Here is a 14527-nt window from a genome sequence, read left to right as displayed (position 1 = left end):
AAACACCCCCAAATCTCAGTAGCAGACAGAGACTGCACATTGCGTGGCTGTGGCTCAGCTGCGGCAGCTCTGCCCTGAGCTGTGGCTCTTATCATCCAAGAGCCAGGCTGCAGGAACAGCGCCGATTCGGGATATGCTGTTCTCCTGGCAGAGGGACAGAGTAAGAGAGCCGTCTGGAACACGTGCTGCCTCTTAAAGCTTCTACTTGGACCTGGTACTCTGCCTTCTGCTCCCCCGGCCCAATCAAGTCAGGTGCCCAAGCTTGACCCTGGGGTGGGGAAATATAGTTGCCTACAGAGAGATACTGCCACAAGTCACATGGCAGGGGTGGAGTGTCTGTTCCTCTTACAGAGAGAGTGAATAGCTAGGAATAACAATACAATCTGTCACAGATAACACCACCTCATGATGTGAAAAGGTCACTAAGAAACAGTCCTCGTTCACCACTGCTTAGCGACAGACCAAGTCCAACAACAGACCAAGTCCACTGCTATCAAAGTCTTGGGCACTCTCAAATCCTTGCCCACTCCTTATACGGACAAACACACACAATCAGCTTCCGGGGCAATGGCCGAATCCCAGACTCGGTGTTCCCATTCAATGCATCCTTCACCAAAGTCGCGGTACTGTGAGACATCTCTCCTCTGACAGTGAAAAGTTGAACTGACTGGTTGGTGACCAGATATACGGCAAGGAGTGACATCCTATAACAGATAGGGAGTAATGTCAAACTGATGCCAAAGAGAAATTTCACCTTTACTGGAAATATGCAAGAACTCTGGTGAACGAAACTCTACTTGGTGAACAAAGGCAGCCCTCTCTGCCAAAAAGCCCAGTGGTTGTGGATGACGGGGATTGCTCCTACAGATGGGGCAAGACACTCTTATGCTGAAGTTGTGCCTGTGCTGGCATTATGGTGGACTGACATCATTTGGTTTTATTTTTCCAAGCGTGCCTTATGCAAATGCTAAGATGCTAAAAGACATCAGTCTATGTGTCTAAACGCATCCTTCTTCATGGGGTACTTACCTAATGTTTAAAATCTCATCACTTAGGTCTGTTGCACTGTGTTGATTTTTGGACTTCTCTTTGCACTGCTGGTATATTCAGAGAACTCACAGTGCTCATCAACTGTATTTCTACCTATCTCATCTGCAAAATCAGACAACAACTGGGCACTTTGGTAAATGGAAGACTAGGGACCAGCGAGACCAAAAGCCAGAGTTTACCCACCTCCGGAAGGAATCACATCCACGTGAAAGGTAACTGAGTACTCACAAAACAACCAAGCCTCAGAGCAGTCCCCCTGGCTGAACTTTTGATCCACCTTACCTACCGCCTCTCTTGTCACCCATTTATAAAGCTCTGGACATTGGTGTAATCCTAATTTGTTGTGAATTTAAGTTATCTTCTCTAATCCAGGGCAAACTTTGGTGGTATTAAACTAGGTTCTTAAAAACAGTTGCTGTCAAGTTGATTCTGGCTCATGGTGACCCCGTGTGTGCAGAGTAAAACTGTGCTCCACAGGGTTTTTAATGGCTGTGATCTTTCAAAAGTACATCTCCAGGACTTCTTTTTGCAGTGCTGCTGGGTGGATTTGAAATGCCAACCTTTTAGTTGGCAGCTGCACACTTAATCATTTGTGTCACACAGGGACTCCAAACTAGCTCCTTAGGTCACCCTAAAAAGTACCAGGACCCTTGGTGCCAGCGATGGCATGGGTGAGGGGTGGGAGGTGTCTGGGGCTCTTTAGAAGAGAGCTTCGAGTCACTGGGTCTCCTCTGGCTGCTTTGGATCCAAGCAGATTCTTTCAAATTCATTCTGACCTGTACTGCACACCCATGCTGTGCACCCCTGAGCTGTGCACCCCCTGTTTTGTGCACCCCCTGTTCTGTGCACCCCAGGCTATGCACCGCCTGTTCTGTGCACCCCCTGTTCTATGTACCCCATGCTGTGCAGTCCTAGGGTGAGGTGAAAATTGGGTAAGTCTTTAAGGTTGAGGGGAGTTCTTGGGCAATGCAAACGGTTAAAGCACTTGGCTGCTAACTGAAAGGTTGGAGGTTCAAGTCCAGCCAGAGGTGCCTCAGAAAAAATCCCTGGTGATCTACTTCCAAGAAATCAACCACTGAAAACCCTACAGAGCACAGTTCTACTCTGACACACGTGGAGTCACCGTGAGTTGGAGCTGATGCCACAGCAGCTGGCGGTGGTCGTCAGGGGTGAGACAATTCACACGGTGGTAACTTGTCCCAGAAAATCGAGAATTACTGGAAGAGGCTGTGTGGGAAACAAAGGGAGAACTCTGGGCAATTCAGCCCGTGGGCCTGAGGATTGTGTACGCAGAAAGGATGTAAACTGATGTCAATGAAAGAACTTTGTAAAAGCTTTAATGTCACTATGTAAACATAAGGTTTCATGGCAGTCCTAACATTGACGTAGGCGATATTTGAGTTGCCAAAATACAAATAAGTGATACAAGCCATGCTGATAACAACACAAAAATCATAATGGGATCCTTCGGTTCTGGTGTTGGAGTTCAAGTACAACGTCGGCACTACTGGCCTGTATTTCTGAGTTACTGTAAAATAGGTACTTTGCCTGTTATTCCGTTGTAGGGGAACATAGGGCTCTCTGAGATAGAAAACAATGGTTTGACCAACAGGATGACTGAATTCAGCTGTTAGCAAGGTATTTTAATATGAGATGTGAAATACTTCTCTTTTTGAAGTTAATAGTTTGCCTTTCTGTATATACTGTATAATTCAAAAGGTTAGAGATGGATAGGTTCAATTTAAAGAACATTTGTTTGAAAAACCAAAGCATCCTTGGAGAAACAGGTGATTCCAAGTGGGGACTAGAACTGAACAAGGTGAGCCTGGAAAATGTCATTGCACTAAAGGCTAAAGAGCAGGGAAGTGATCAGAAACTACTAGAGGCAGGTCAGAAGGACTCAGGGACCAACATAAACAAGTCGCTCTGCCCAAAGATGAAGGAGCCATGGTGGTGCAACGGTTAAGCATTCAGCTGCTAACCAAAAGGTTGGCGGTTGGAACCCACCAGTGGCTTCCCAGAAGAAGCACGTGGCACTCTGTTCCCATAAAGATTACTGCCTAGGAAACCCTATGGGGCAGCTCTACTCAATGACATGGGTTGCTATGAGTTGGAATTGACTTCAAGGCACCCAACGACAATAAGATGGGGCAACTGGAGCATCAGTAAAGATAAATCGATAAAGATAGTAACTGCAAAAGATGGAAACATACAATATGCTTAAATCCAGGAGTTCATAATGAGGCTCACACATACACACACCTCAGTGATCACCTTTGAAGAATGTTGGGAGCCAACTCATTATTTTGAACATAAAGAAAGAAAAAATTATGCATGTATCCTGCCTTTCATATATGAACTTTATCTCAGGGTAACCAAATAGTTGATGGGAAAAGTTTGTCTTTGTATGAGTATTCCAGTAAGAAAGAAGAAGGAATGGAAAATGAAGAAAACTGTCATTTTGTAACCGCCACTGCATTACCAAATGCCAGCAGTTTTATCAATGGTGGCTCACAGCACAAAAGGAGAGACCAGCAGACACTCGGTACCTCTCAGTGGAAATGCAGCAAACCACTTACGGAGTAGTCGTGCCACAAATAGCAAATCTGAATCTAATTAGGCTCTAGCTCTACCTACCACTTTACAGGAGCTACAAGAGATGGAGGAACATGTTAAAGGATTCTGAGGGATATGTTGTTGCTGTTAGGTGCCGTCCAGTCAGTTCCAACTCATAGCGACCCTATGCTCAGTCCTCTGCCATCCTCACAATCATTGCTATGCTTTAGCCCATTGTTGCAGCCACTGTGTCAATCCTTCTCATGAAGGGGCTTCCTCTTTTTTGCAGACCATCTACTTTACCAAGCATGATGTCCTCTGAGGACTGGTCTCTCCTGATGACATGCCCAAAGTATGTGAGAAGTAGCCTCACTATCCTTGCTTCTAAGGAGTGTTCTGGTTGTACTTCTTCCAAGACAGATTTTTCATTCTTTTGGCAGTCCATGGTGTGTTCAATATTCTTCGCCAACACCACAATTCAAAGGCGTCAATTATTCTTCGGTCTTCCTTATTCATTGTCCAGTTTTCTCATCTATATGAGGTGAACGAAGACACCACAGCTTGGTCCCCAAGGTGACATCCTTGTTTTTTTTTTTTTTTTTAACACTTTAAAGAGATCTCTTGCAGCCGATTTGCCCAATGCAATCCGTCTTTTGATTTCTTGACTGCTGCTCCCATGGGTGTTGATTGTGATCCAAATAAAATGAAATCCTTGACAACCTCAAACTTTTCCCCATTTATCATGATGTTATCATGATGTTGCTTATCGGTCCAGTTGTGAAAATTTTTGTTTTCTTTATGTTGAGGTGTAATCCATACTGAAGGCTGTGGTCTTTGATCTTCATTAGTAAGTGCTTCAAGTCCTCTTCACTTTCAGCAAGCAAGGTTGTGCTATCTGCATAACGCAGGTTGTTAATGAGTCTTCCTCCAATCCTGACGCCCCGTTCTTCTTCATATAGTCCAGCTTCTTGGATTATTTGCTCAGCATACAGATTGAATAGGCATGGTGAAAGGATATAATGAACAAAATTCAGACTGTGGAAAAATTCACAGGAAAAAAAAAAAAAAACAGGTTTTTTTCACTGCCAAAGTTGAAAGGAAAAGACAAAGAGACACAGAGCAGAAACCTATAGATTAAAGAAAAATGAATATCAACTAATCACAATATATGAACTTTGTTAAGACCCTGACGAAACAAACAAGCTGTAAAAAACTGTAGGACAATCAGGGAATTATAAACACTGACTTGATATCTGATGTTAAGGAATGGGGTCAATTATTTTTACTTAAAATAATAGGATAAAGGTTACTTTTATATTTTATATGTAATCTATCACTGCCCTCTCCAACTGATCTCATCTTCACAGCTGAATCAAAGGCATGAATACCTGTATTCAATTTTAAGAGTCAAATGAATATCGTGTTGCTATTCATTTAGCAGCCCTGGTGGCACAATGGCTAAGCACTCAGCTGTTAACTGAAAGGTCGTGAGTTCAAACCCACCAGTGGCTCCATGGAAGAAAGATGTGGCAGTCCGCATCCATAAAGATTACAGTCTTGAAAACCCTATGGGGCAGTTCTACTCTGTCCTATAGGGTTACTATGAGTTGGAATGGACTTGCTGACAATGGGTTATTATTATTATTATTATTATTATTATTACTGATTTAGCAGTATTCTGAAGATAATTGAACACACAGTCCCGGAGTTAAGTATACACTTACGTGTTTCTATTTTAGAGACAGAATCTGAAGTATTACCAGATGGAATGACCTACTGACTGGGATTTGCTTCTTAAATCATCCTTGGGGTGGGAGGGGTAGGGAGTAGATGGGGTATAGAAAAAAGGAGATCACTCATGAGTTAATATTCATTGAATATGGTGGCACACGTATAAGGATGCATTAAACAACTGTTTCTACTTTTAAGTATGTTAGAATGTTTCATAAGAATAAATTTTAAAGGAAAAAATAAGAATAAAGTGGAAACTCCTTTGAAAAACAAAAACCAAATAACCGAACCAAAAGACAAAACTTGGCTTTAGTAACAAAATGCCCACAGAGGTGGCAAGGATTCTAGAGTGAATTTCTTAGGAAAATGGAAGTATGCCTTCAAATCTGGCTTCTAAGTGGGCCCATCTGTCAAACTGCTTAAAAAAAAAAAAAAAGTGTTAAAATGACTTAGAAGCCATTAGACCCCATACCTGAAATCCTTTACAAGCACAATCTGGTAGAGCAAGACACTTAACGGACTTAGCATCTGTTGAAATAGTCTCTATAGTACACACAAATTAGAAGCTGGTGGGGGGTGGGTATGGGCACAGTGTTGACTGGTCACACATAGGACGTGTAAAAGCAGCTGGTTCTGGCCTGTTAATGGAACATTTTATTTAACAAGCCATCAACACACAACCATTTCTTTCTGTACTCTTGATTCAGATCTCATATATGCTCACCTCTTGGACTACATGTGAAATATCTTCAGGACACTGTTAAACAAATACCAGAAACATTCACTTGGTTATTAAGGCTGAGTGGAAATGATCGTACCTTTGATCTAGCTGGAGGACCCATAGCTAATGTGAGACAAGAACGTGAGAAGCAACAGCACGTTTTTTCCCTAAAAGGAATGTATAGGTCAAATTGGCTCAGTCAAGAAATGGCAAAAATGACTAGTCTTAGTAGTTAAAAAAGATCCTATTTTATCTTTACCAGGTATCTATAATCTGTAAAGGAGCCCTGGTGGCAAAGTGGTTAAGAGCCCGGCTGTCAACTAAAAAGTTGGTAATTTAAATCCACCAGCAGCTCCTTGGAAACCCTATGGGGCAGTTCTACTCTGTCCTTTAGGGTTACTATGAGTTGGAATTGACTTGATGGCAACGGGTTTTTTGGTTTTATGATCTGTAAACCAAGCTACATCAGTAATCCACTTGCAACAGTGACAACTGCTCAGCTGAAACCTCTGTAAAGCTACTGCTTGCCACTTAACATAAGAATGAAGGAAGGAAGTAGAAATCCTAATATATCTGACCAAGTTCCGGAGTGGGGGGTGGGCGATAAAACCCACAACACCTGTTTCTGGTAGAAACAAACTGAACGCTACCAGGAAAACAAAATTAACAGCCTAATATTCTTCAAGGTTTAAATCAAGATTCATACCTTCTGAAAATTCTTCTCTGATATTGCCTCTATAATAATCCTTCTGTTACTTTGCATTCGCTTAGTCTTAGCAGCTTAAGCATTGTCATATATCTGTTTATATGCTATTCTCTAATTATTCAGGGGCCACCTTTCATGCATGTGTTGTACCTTCAACTGCATATCAAATCTTTCACGGGCAAAGACTCGGCTTTTATTCCCTCTATTTATTTTACATAGTGCAATGACACAGAGACACCCAAAGGCCTTTGTGAAAGTAAGTAAGGAAGAGAGGGAGGGAAGAGGGAAGGGAAGAAGAGAAGAAAAGAGGGAGGGAGTAAGAAAACAGGGACAGGAGAAAAGAGATGGGAAGGGAAGAGAAAGGAAAGGAAGGGAGGCAGGAAGGAAAGAAGGAGGAAACAAGGAAGCGGGGGTAAGAAAGAAAAAAAGAAAGAGGGAAGAGAGGAAAAGGGGAGGGAAATGAAGGATGAAGGGAGCTGGTTAGGCTGGAATATGTAAATCTAAAGGCTGAAATATTACATCACTGCTCAAGCTCTTGATCATATAAATAGTATTTCCCAAATTAAATTTAAAGACACATCTTTAGGCTACATTGTATGTCAACAAAAGATTTACTTTAAAGTGTGTACAATCAAGAGATAAAATATTAAATACTACAGGGCCTGCATTAAGTAAAGACTAGTAATTCAATAATGGTGCAACTATTTACAATGTAGACTGAAAGATGAATTAACCTTTTTTTTTTTTTTATGAGTCAGAATCGACTCGAAGGTCACAGGTTTGTTTTTTGGGGGGGAGGTTATAATGCTATTACAGCTTCATGGTCACTTCTTCTTTCACACATCTTATGATTCTTCCCAAGGTATTTTTATTTTTTTAATTTTTAGCTAAGAAAAACTAAAAATAACTTAGAAGTTTAGTAATATGCATATAATTCAAAGAAATAAAATTTAATGCATAAATGTCAAAGAAATAAATTTACCCACTTTACCATATTTGTTACTAGTAATAAATAAAATTACCTCTGAGTAGTTTGAGGAGAGATATTTCCCATTGCATTTGGCGATGCTCCTCAGAATTTTTAATGCTTTCTCACTTTTCTTCCGAGTGATGAGCCACCGGGGGGACTCAGGAACCACCCTGACAAAAAGGAGGCTGCTGTGAGCCATGTCGAGGAATTTCAACACCTAAAAAGCTGATGACTTGAGTTTCCCTCTCAAAGTGAATCTTGCAATTAGATTACACGTTTAAAGATTCTGAAAAGTTTTATTGGTAGATTATCTTCATAAGCTGACAATGGAAGGACAAAAAAATGCTAACTTGATTGGATTACTCACAAAAATAAGCATATTCAATATTTAATAATCAAAATCAGTATTACATAGCTCTTACAATGTCAGGCTACTCTAGAACGCAGTGCGTGCCCTCAATAACACATACGAAAGAATTGGAATTTGATGAGTATTTAGGGAAACGTTAAGAATTTGGTGTACATAAACTGATCTGTCCACATATTAAAATTACAGGAATGATTAAAATATGTTGACTTTAATACAGTGGCACAGTGATTAAGAGCTCAGCTGCTAACTAAAAGGTTGGCAGTTTGAATCCACCAGCCACTCTTTGGAAACCCTATGGGCCAGTTCTCCTCTGTCCTATAAGTTGGCTATGAGTCAGAATTGACTTGATGGCAATGGGTTTGGTTTTTGGTTTGGATTACTTTAATAAGACTCAAATGCATACAGCTGTAGCTTTCTGCTAACTTAATTTTCTGATGCTCTTAACATTTTCTTATTCCTCAGGGAGTTTCCTCAACGGGGCAGTTCTACTCTGTCCTATAGGATCGCTATGAGTCAGAATTGACTCAACAGCAACCAGTTTGGTTTTTTGGTTTTCAGAGTTCCTAAGTAACATGAATATGCTTAATAGAACAAACAAAGAAGCAAATAGATTTGATTGCATTTAATTTGCATGTTGAAATGTTGGCAGATAAAATTTGTTGCCTTATAGTTTTCATGAAGATAATGCAAAGTAATGAAACAATGCAACAACACTCTAGAATTTTGTGTTTTGGTATTTTATTCATTTACTTTAATGACAACTATCAATCAAATGATTAATCTCTGTAAGTTCTCAGAGCCCATGGTCGGTTGTGAAGATTTTAGAAATTCTCCTTTATCGACTTCATTTTCATGCTGGTTTGGAAGCATAGATTCTACAGTTTTGTGGTTTGTTGTTGCTGTTGGGTGCCATTGAGTCGATTTGCAACTCATAGTGATCCCATGTGACAGGGAAGAACTGCCCCCTCGGGCTTCCTAGGCTGAAATCATTACAGGACCAGATTGCCAGTTCTGCAGAATAAGGAAGATGCAATAATGACCACAAACACATTACCAGTAATAAAGGAGGAAGAGGAAGTTGGGCAGCGTTATGGCCAGCTGGATCCCTTGCCAGTTGGGGATAAAGTAGGCAATTCCAGGGAGAATTATGATGCCAAGGGTGAAGAACATTTGAATCACTATTCCCACAATCCTCCTTTGTTTTGAACCTACTATTTCTGTAACTGAAGGAAAACAAATACAAGAGGTTAGGGGAGGCTCAAGATCAGCTCCAAAATAAACCATCAAAGAAAGCAACAGTGCACCTGCCATAACCCGTCGGCACTGCTAGCTACCATATTCTCTTAAACATACTGAGGCTTCCTTACTCCCTGCAACGATGGAGCTGTGACTGCCAGAGAATGTATATACTGTTGTTCACTCTCCTCTCTGCTGACTGTCAACAACTATTTACCACATACATGCGTTGGCTTTAGAAAAGCGGACAGGATGATTATTTTGAAAGGTTGTTATAATTACCAGAACATAAGTCTGGTAAACTGGCTAAATTTTATAGCTGTATCTAGAAATATTTGCATGTTATAGCCTCTTTAGGGGATTCATTATAAACACTTTGTCATTGTTGTTTGGTTCCGTCGAGTAGATTTCTGACTCACAGCGACCTCATGTGACAGAGTAGAACTGCCCCATAGGGTTTTCTTGCCTGTAATCTTTACGGGAGCAGATCTCCAGGTCTTTCTCCTGTGACTGCACAGATAATGTCCCTTTCATCATCACAAGATAGTTTTTATTAAAAGAAAATCCTCCCTGCAGTGTTGGACTTCTCATTTATGTGATATTTCTTTAAAAGTCAACAGGCAATTCTATTGCTGGCATCCTTCCTTCCCATGCCCCTTCCCACTGCCTGATATCTTCTGTTCCTGGGATACGCTACGTTATTGTTGCCCGAAGATCACAAATTTGGAAACTCACCAAGACTTGGGTGTTTTTTAAAAATGCCTCACAATTCAAAGTTATCACTTCTGCGTCAGTCAGTGACCATCTACTTCATCCTCTCACTCTCTCTCCTTCCCCCGCCCATAGAAAGATCTTCGAATGATCTCCAAAGTGGGCACTGCTGGGGGTTCGTCTAGTAACAACGGGACAGAGTGGAAGCCTAAGGAACTGGAGCAATAATCCAAGACCAGCTTTCTCATTTCCTAAAGCAGGTGGCTGATACTGGACACTTCTAGAAATAGAGTTGAAGGTAGCAGTCAGGGCTTTTCCAAGTCCTATCAGCAAAGACTAAAGGGAAGCTTTTGATTTTCCATACCCAGCGGTCTAACTTTCCAGTTATGGGTGCTAGCAATGGTTCATAAATGAACTTTCCAGGTTTAGGTCATGTCTCCCACATGGTAAAAGGTCTCCACGTGTACAGCAAAACAAGAAACGCTGTGATGACAATATGGCAGTGCTGGAAGGTAGTATCAGCCCCGTATTTCATAATGCCCCATACATGGTTCCCAAAGTAAGATGGCGTTCCAGTTTCAAAAGCACTGGAATTCTGCCCCCGCATCTCGCATTTCCAGAAATAATCGCTGCAGCTGCAATGAGGCCCCATTGCACGTGACCGGTAGAGAATGCAGGATTCAGGCTGACTGCTTGGGGGCTTCACACCCCTCTAACCCTGGTTCTCACACAGAGAAGAGGGTGTAACAATCGCTTACCAATCACATAGCACGTCATCCATGTCCCCTTTCCAAACACACCTTGTAGGAAGCGGAAGACCACAAACACAGGGAAATTTGGTGCAAATGCCACCACAAGACCAGTGAGGCCAACACCAAAACAGGATATTAAGTAAATGACTGTTCTGCCATATCTTTTGAGAAGGAAAGAGAAAAAGAGATCATTTTAAACATTTTCTTCAACATGATGAAAAAAACCCTCTCATTTTGAGTATTGCCTAGAAGAGTTTTACATACAGCAACTGTGTCCTCTATGATTTCATCATTACAATGTAGATGATTGTTGGAGGCTCTAAGTTTTGTTTTATAGTAAAACCAGGACAAATGAAACACATGCCTCTGAAATAGCATTACAAATTTAAAGCATTGTTTGTGACTGGAGTTTCCAAAGAGATGACAACAACTATCATTCTCACATACAATCTCTCTGGCAGCACAATTGTGATACTCGCCAGCATTTTTAGTGGGCTGGGTCACAAGGAGAAATGGGTGGAAAGAAGTAGGGATGGCGCTTTCCAGTCAGACGGCCTGGGCTTGAATCTGGCTCAACTGTCTACCAGTCAGTCACTTTGACAAATTCCTCAAACCCTCCAAGACTCAGTGTGTTAGGGATTGAACTGTGTCTCCCCAAAATATGCTGTAAATCCTAACTCCTATACTTGTGGGTGTAATCCCATCTGGGAACAGAGTTTTCTTTGTTATGGTAATGAGGCCATATCAGTGTGGGGTGTGTTTTAAGCCAAGCGCTTTGGAGATATAAAAAGAGCAGGTTAGGCACTGAAGGAAGCAAGCACAAATGGGGAGAGATTGACGCCATGTGCAGATCGCCAGGAACCTGAGGAAGAGAAGCCAAAAGAGACAAGGACCACCTGCCCCCTGAGAGGACAGAGAGAATCTTCCCCTAAGCCCGCACCCTGAATTTGGTCTTCTAGCCTAAGCTATGAGAAAAAAATTTTCTGTTTGTTAAAGCCCCCCTTTACTTGTGGTATTTCTCTTACAGCAGCACTGAGAAGCTAAGACACTCGGGTTTTGGTTGTTTTTGTCTTTTCACCTCTTCTACGGTGAGGTTGTAGCAAGGATCAAATGCAATGCTAACATGAAAGCTCTTTACAAACTATACGGTTTCAAGCCAACGTGAATTAGTCTTCATTTTTGTATTTTTATTTTCCCCACTTACATTGTCATTGAACAGTTTAGGAACACGGAACAGGGTCTCATGCACACTCTTCTGAGAGTCTAATGTTAATTGGTTAATTGTATCAATTAATGGCTAGTGAAGGTTGTCATCAATGGCCTTTAAGAGATTTGATTCTATGACATTTTCCAAAGAAATTTCCACAAAATTCACACACACACAGCATTTTGCTTCAATCAGTGGAGTGGAGACAGAAGCAGCCTTAATTGATCTAGATTTCTTATTCATTTTCTGCCCTTCCTACACTGTCCATTCAAAAAGAAAGTGAGAGAAGAAGAAACCACGAGGTTCTACCCATTTTATACTAGTTTGGTCGGGCTCAGGTCTTAGGTTGGCTAAAGGGTTTGAGGCATTTTATTGTCTTGAATTAGCTGATTAATTGCTGTTCACAGCTCTCTAAGAGGCACCCTTAGCATTACCACTGAGTGGCATGGTCACCACGATCCACCAAGGCTGGGCAGGAGTGACCAGAGCAATACCAAACCACATATGGCCAAGGGCCCGACTCCCTATCCCTATCCTAAGAGGTTGTGAGAAATTACTAGATAACTGCAAGTATTGTTTGTAGTTAAAATTTGAATAAAGGAATAGAGTAAAAAACATGAACATAATAACAAACATTAAAAATATCTGAAACAGTGATACTTAAATAGAAAGCCATGACTGTCTTGAATATATACACACTTGTTAACTTAATTTATGATTGTTAAGTAATAGATAAAACTTCTTTAATGGTTTTTGGGAAATCTTTTTTTGTTGTTTTTACAAGGTTTTGAATTCAAAGAGTAGAGTAGAGGAATTTCTTTCTTTTTTTTTTAATTAAGTGAAACAAATTTGGACTGTGCATTATGACTAAACTGATCAAACCACAACCACTGAGTTGTTACTGAAACACATCTACTCAGGTCTCCAGTGATCCACACAGTCACCTGTCACCCCAACTATGCTGTCAGTACCTTAGGGGTCTGTGTTTTCATTCTGACGTTTTCAGGCCCACTGGGAACGGCACCATTTCTTTGTACAGTTAAAGGATTAACAAAATGAAATTTAAGAAGGAAAAAAAGCAGTCAGACCAAACAAGTATGAATGCCATGAATGGTGGAATTAATTTTTTTTACAAATTTAGAAAAAATTTTTTCCTAATGTTTAACATAAAACATTCTCAACTCCATTTGTGTTTCCCCAAAATATGTTAGAATCCTAACCCCCATACCTGTGGATGTAATCCCATATGAGAACAGGATTTTCCTTGTTACGTTAATGAGGCTTTTCCAGTGTAGGGTGTGTCTTAAACCTAACCATTTCTGAGATATAAAAGGAGATTAGGCACAGAAGGGAGCAAGCACAAATGGGCAAAGACAAATGTCACGTGAGATGGCCAAGGAACGCCAAGAACTCTAGAGAAGCTGAGACAAGGATTTTCCCCCACTGCAAACAGATAGCCTTTCCCTAGAGCCAGCGCCCTGAATTCAGACTTCTGGCCTCCTGAACTGTGAGAAAATAAATTTTTGTTTGTTAAAGTCACCCTTGTGGTATTTCTGTTATGGCAGCACTAGATAACTAAGACTACGCTCTATTATCGTGATGTAAAACGTGTTGACATTTTCATACACACCTGTCCGCTGCATAGCCTAAGGTGAATGCTCCAGCAAGGAAACCGAGGTTCAGGATGGCTTGGGTGAAGTCCAGCATCCAAGCATTGACACACACGAGATTAAACTGTGAAAACAGAAAACACATACGGACGTACTAAAATTTTTATCCTAAAACACCTTGTGTTTTGTGTAGATCAATGATCTTTAAAGACTTTTGCTCATATAATCCTGACATGAATTATGAAAATGTACCTTGTCACAGGCACGTTTTTACATAGACATTAAAAAATTTTTCATTTTAAGTTTAAATAACTGCAAAAGATATAATGTCCAGTATTTTTAAAATGCTGTTACATCATTCTTTTAAGTGTATCCATAGTGATTTGATACCAAGGTGTGTCTGATCCAGCCATGGCCTTTTCAATCTCTTCATATGCATGTAAAAGCTGGACAATGCAAAAGGAGGACAGAAGAAGAACTGATGCATTTGAACTGTGGTGTTGGTGAACAATATCAAATACATCATGGACTGCCAGAAGAATGAACAAATCAGTCTTAGAAGAACTACAATCAAAATGTTCCTTAGAAGGCGGGATGGTGAGACTTTGTCTCACTTCCTTTGGACATAGCAACAGGAAAGACCAATCACTAGAAAAGGGCATCATGTTTGATAAAGAGGGTCAGCAAAAACAAAGGAAGCCCTCAATGAGATGGATTGACACAATAGTCTCAACAATGGGTTCGAACATATCAAAGATCCGTGGAGATGGTACAGGACAGGGCAACATTTTGTTCTGTTACACATAAGGTCGCCATAAGTCAGAGCCAATTCTATGGCAACTAACTCAACAAGTCTTCGCTACAAGCAAGTTCTTTAACAGTCTAAAATTTTATATCAATCTTTCTT

General features: G+C 40.8%; 1 protein-coding gene across 4 annotated transcripts in view; it reads right to left on the bottom strand.

Annotated features, from left to right (window-relative positions):
• SLC22A3 (solute carrier family 22 member 3) overlaps positions 1-14527 on the bottom strand; it is a 120205-nt gene that overhangs the window by 53094 nt on the left and 52584 nt on the right. For all 4 annotated transcript variants that reach the window (XR_007519768.1, XR_007519767.1, XM_049905041.1 and 1 more), the window contains exons 2-5: positions 13641-13744; positions 10810-10964; positions 9159-9327; positions 7787-7904 (exon numbers count right to left, since the gene is read on the bottom strand). Coding sequence is in view for 2 of the 4 variants with exons in the window: in XM_049905041.1 (XP_049760998.1) it covers positions 7787-7904; positions 9159-9327; positions 10810-10964; positions 13641-13744 (546 nt within the window). In the remaining 2 variants the exon portion in view is untranslated. The remainder of the gene's footprint in view (positions 1-7786; positions 7905-9158; positions 9328-10809; positions 10965-13640; positions 13745-14527) is intronic.

This window comes from Elephas maximus, chromosome 1 (genome assembly GCF_024166365.1).
Source record: "Elephas maximus indicus isolate mEleMax1 chromosome 1, mEleMax1 primary haplotype, whole genome shotgun sequence".
Taxonomy (NCBI): Eukaryota; Metazoa; Chordata; class Mammalia; order Proboscidea; family Elephantidae; genus Elephas; species Elephas maximus.
Note: the sequence above shows the minus strand (reverse complement) of the source record. Positions and strands in the feature narration are given on the sequence as shown.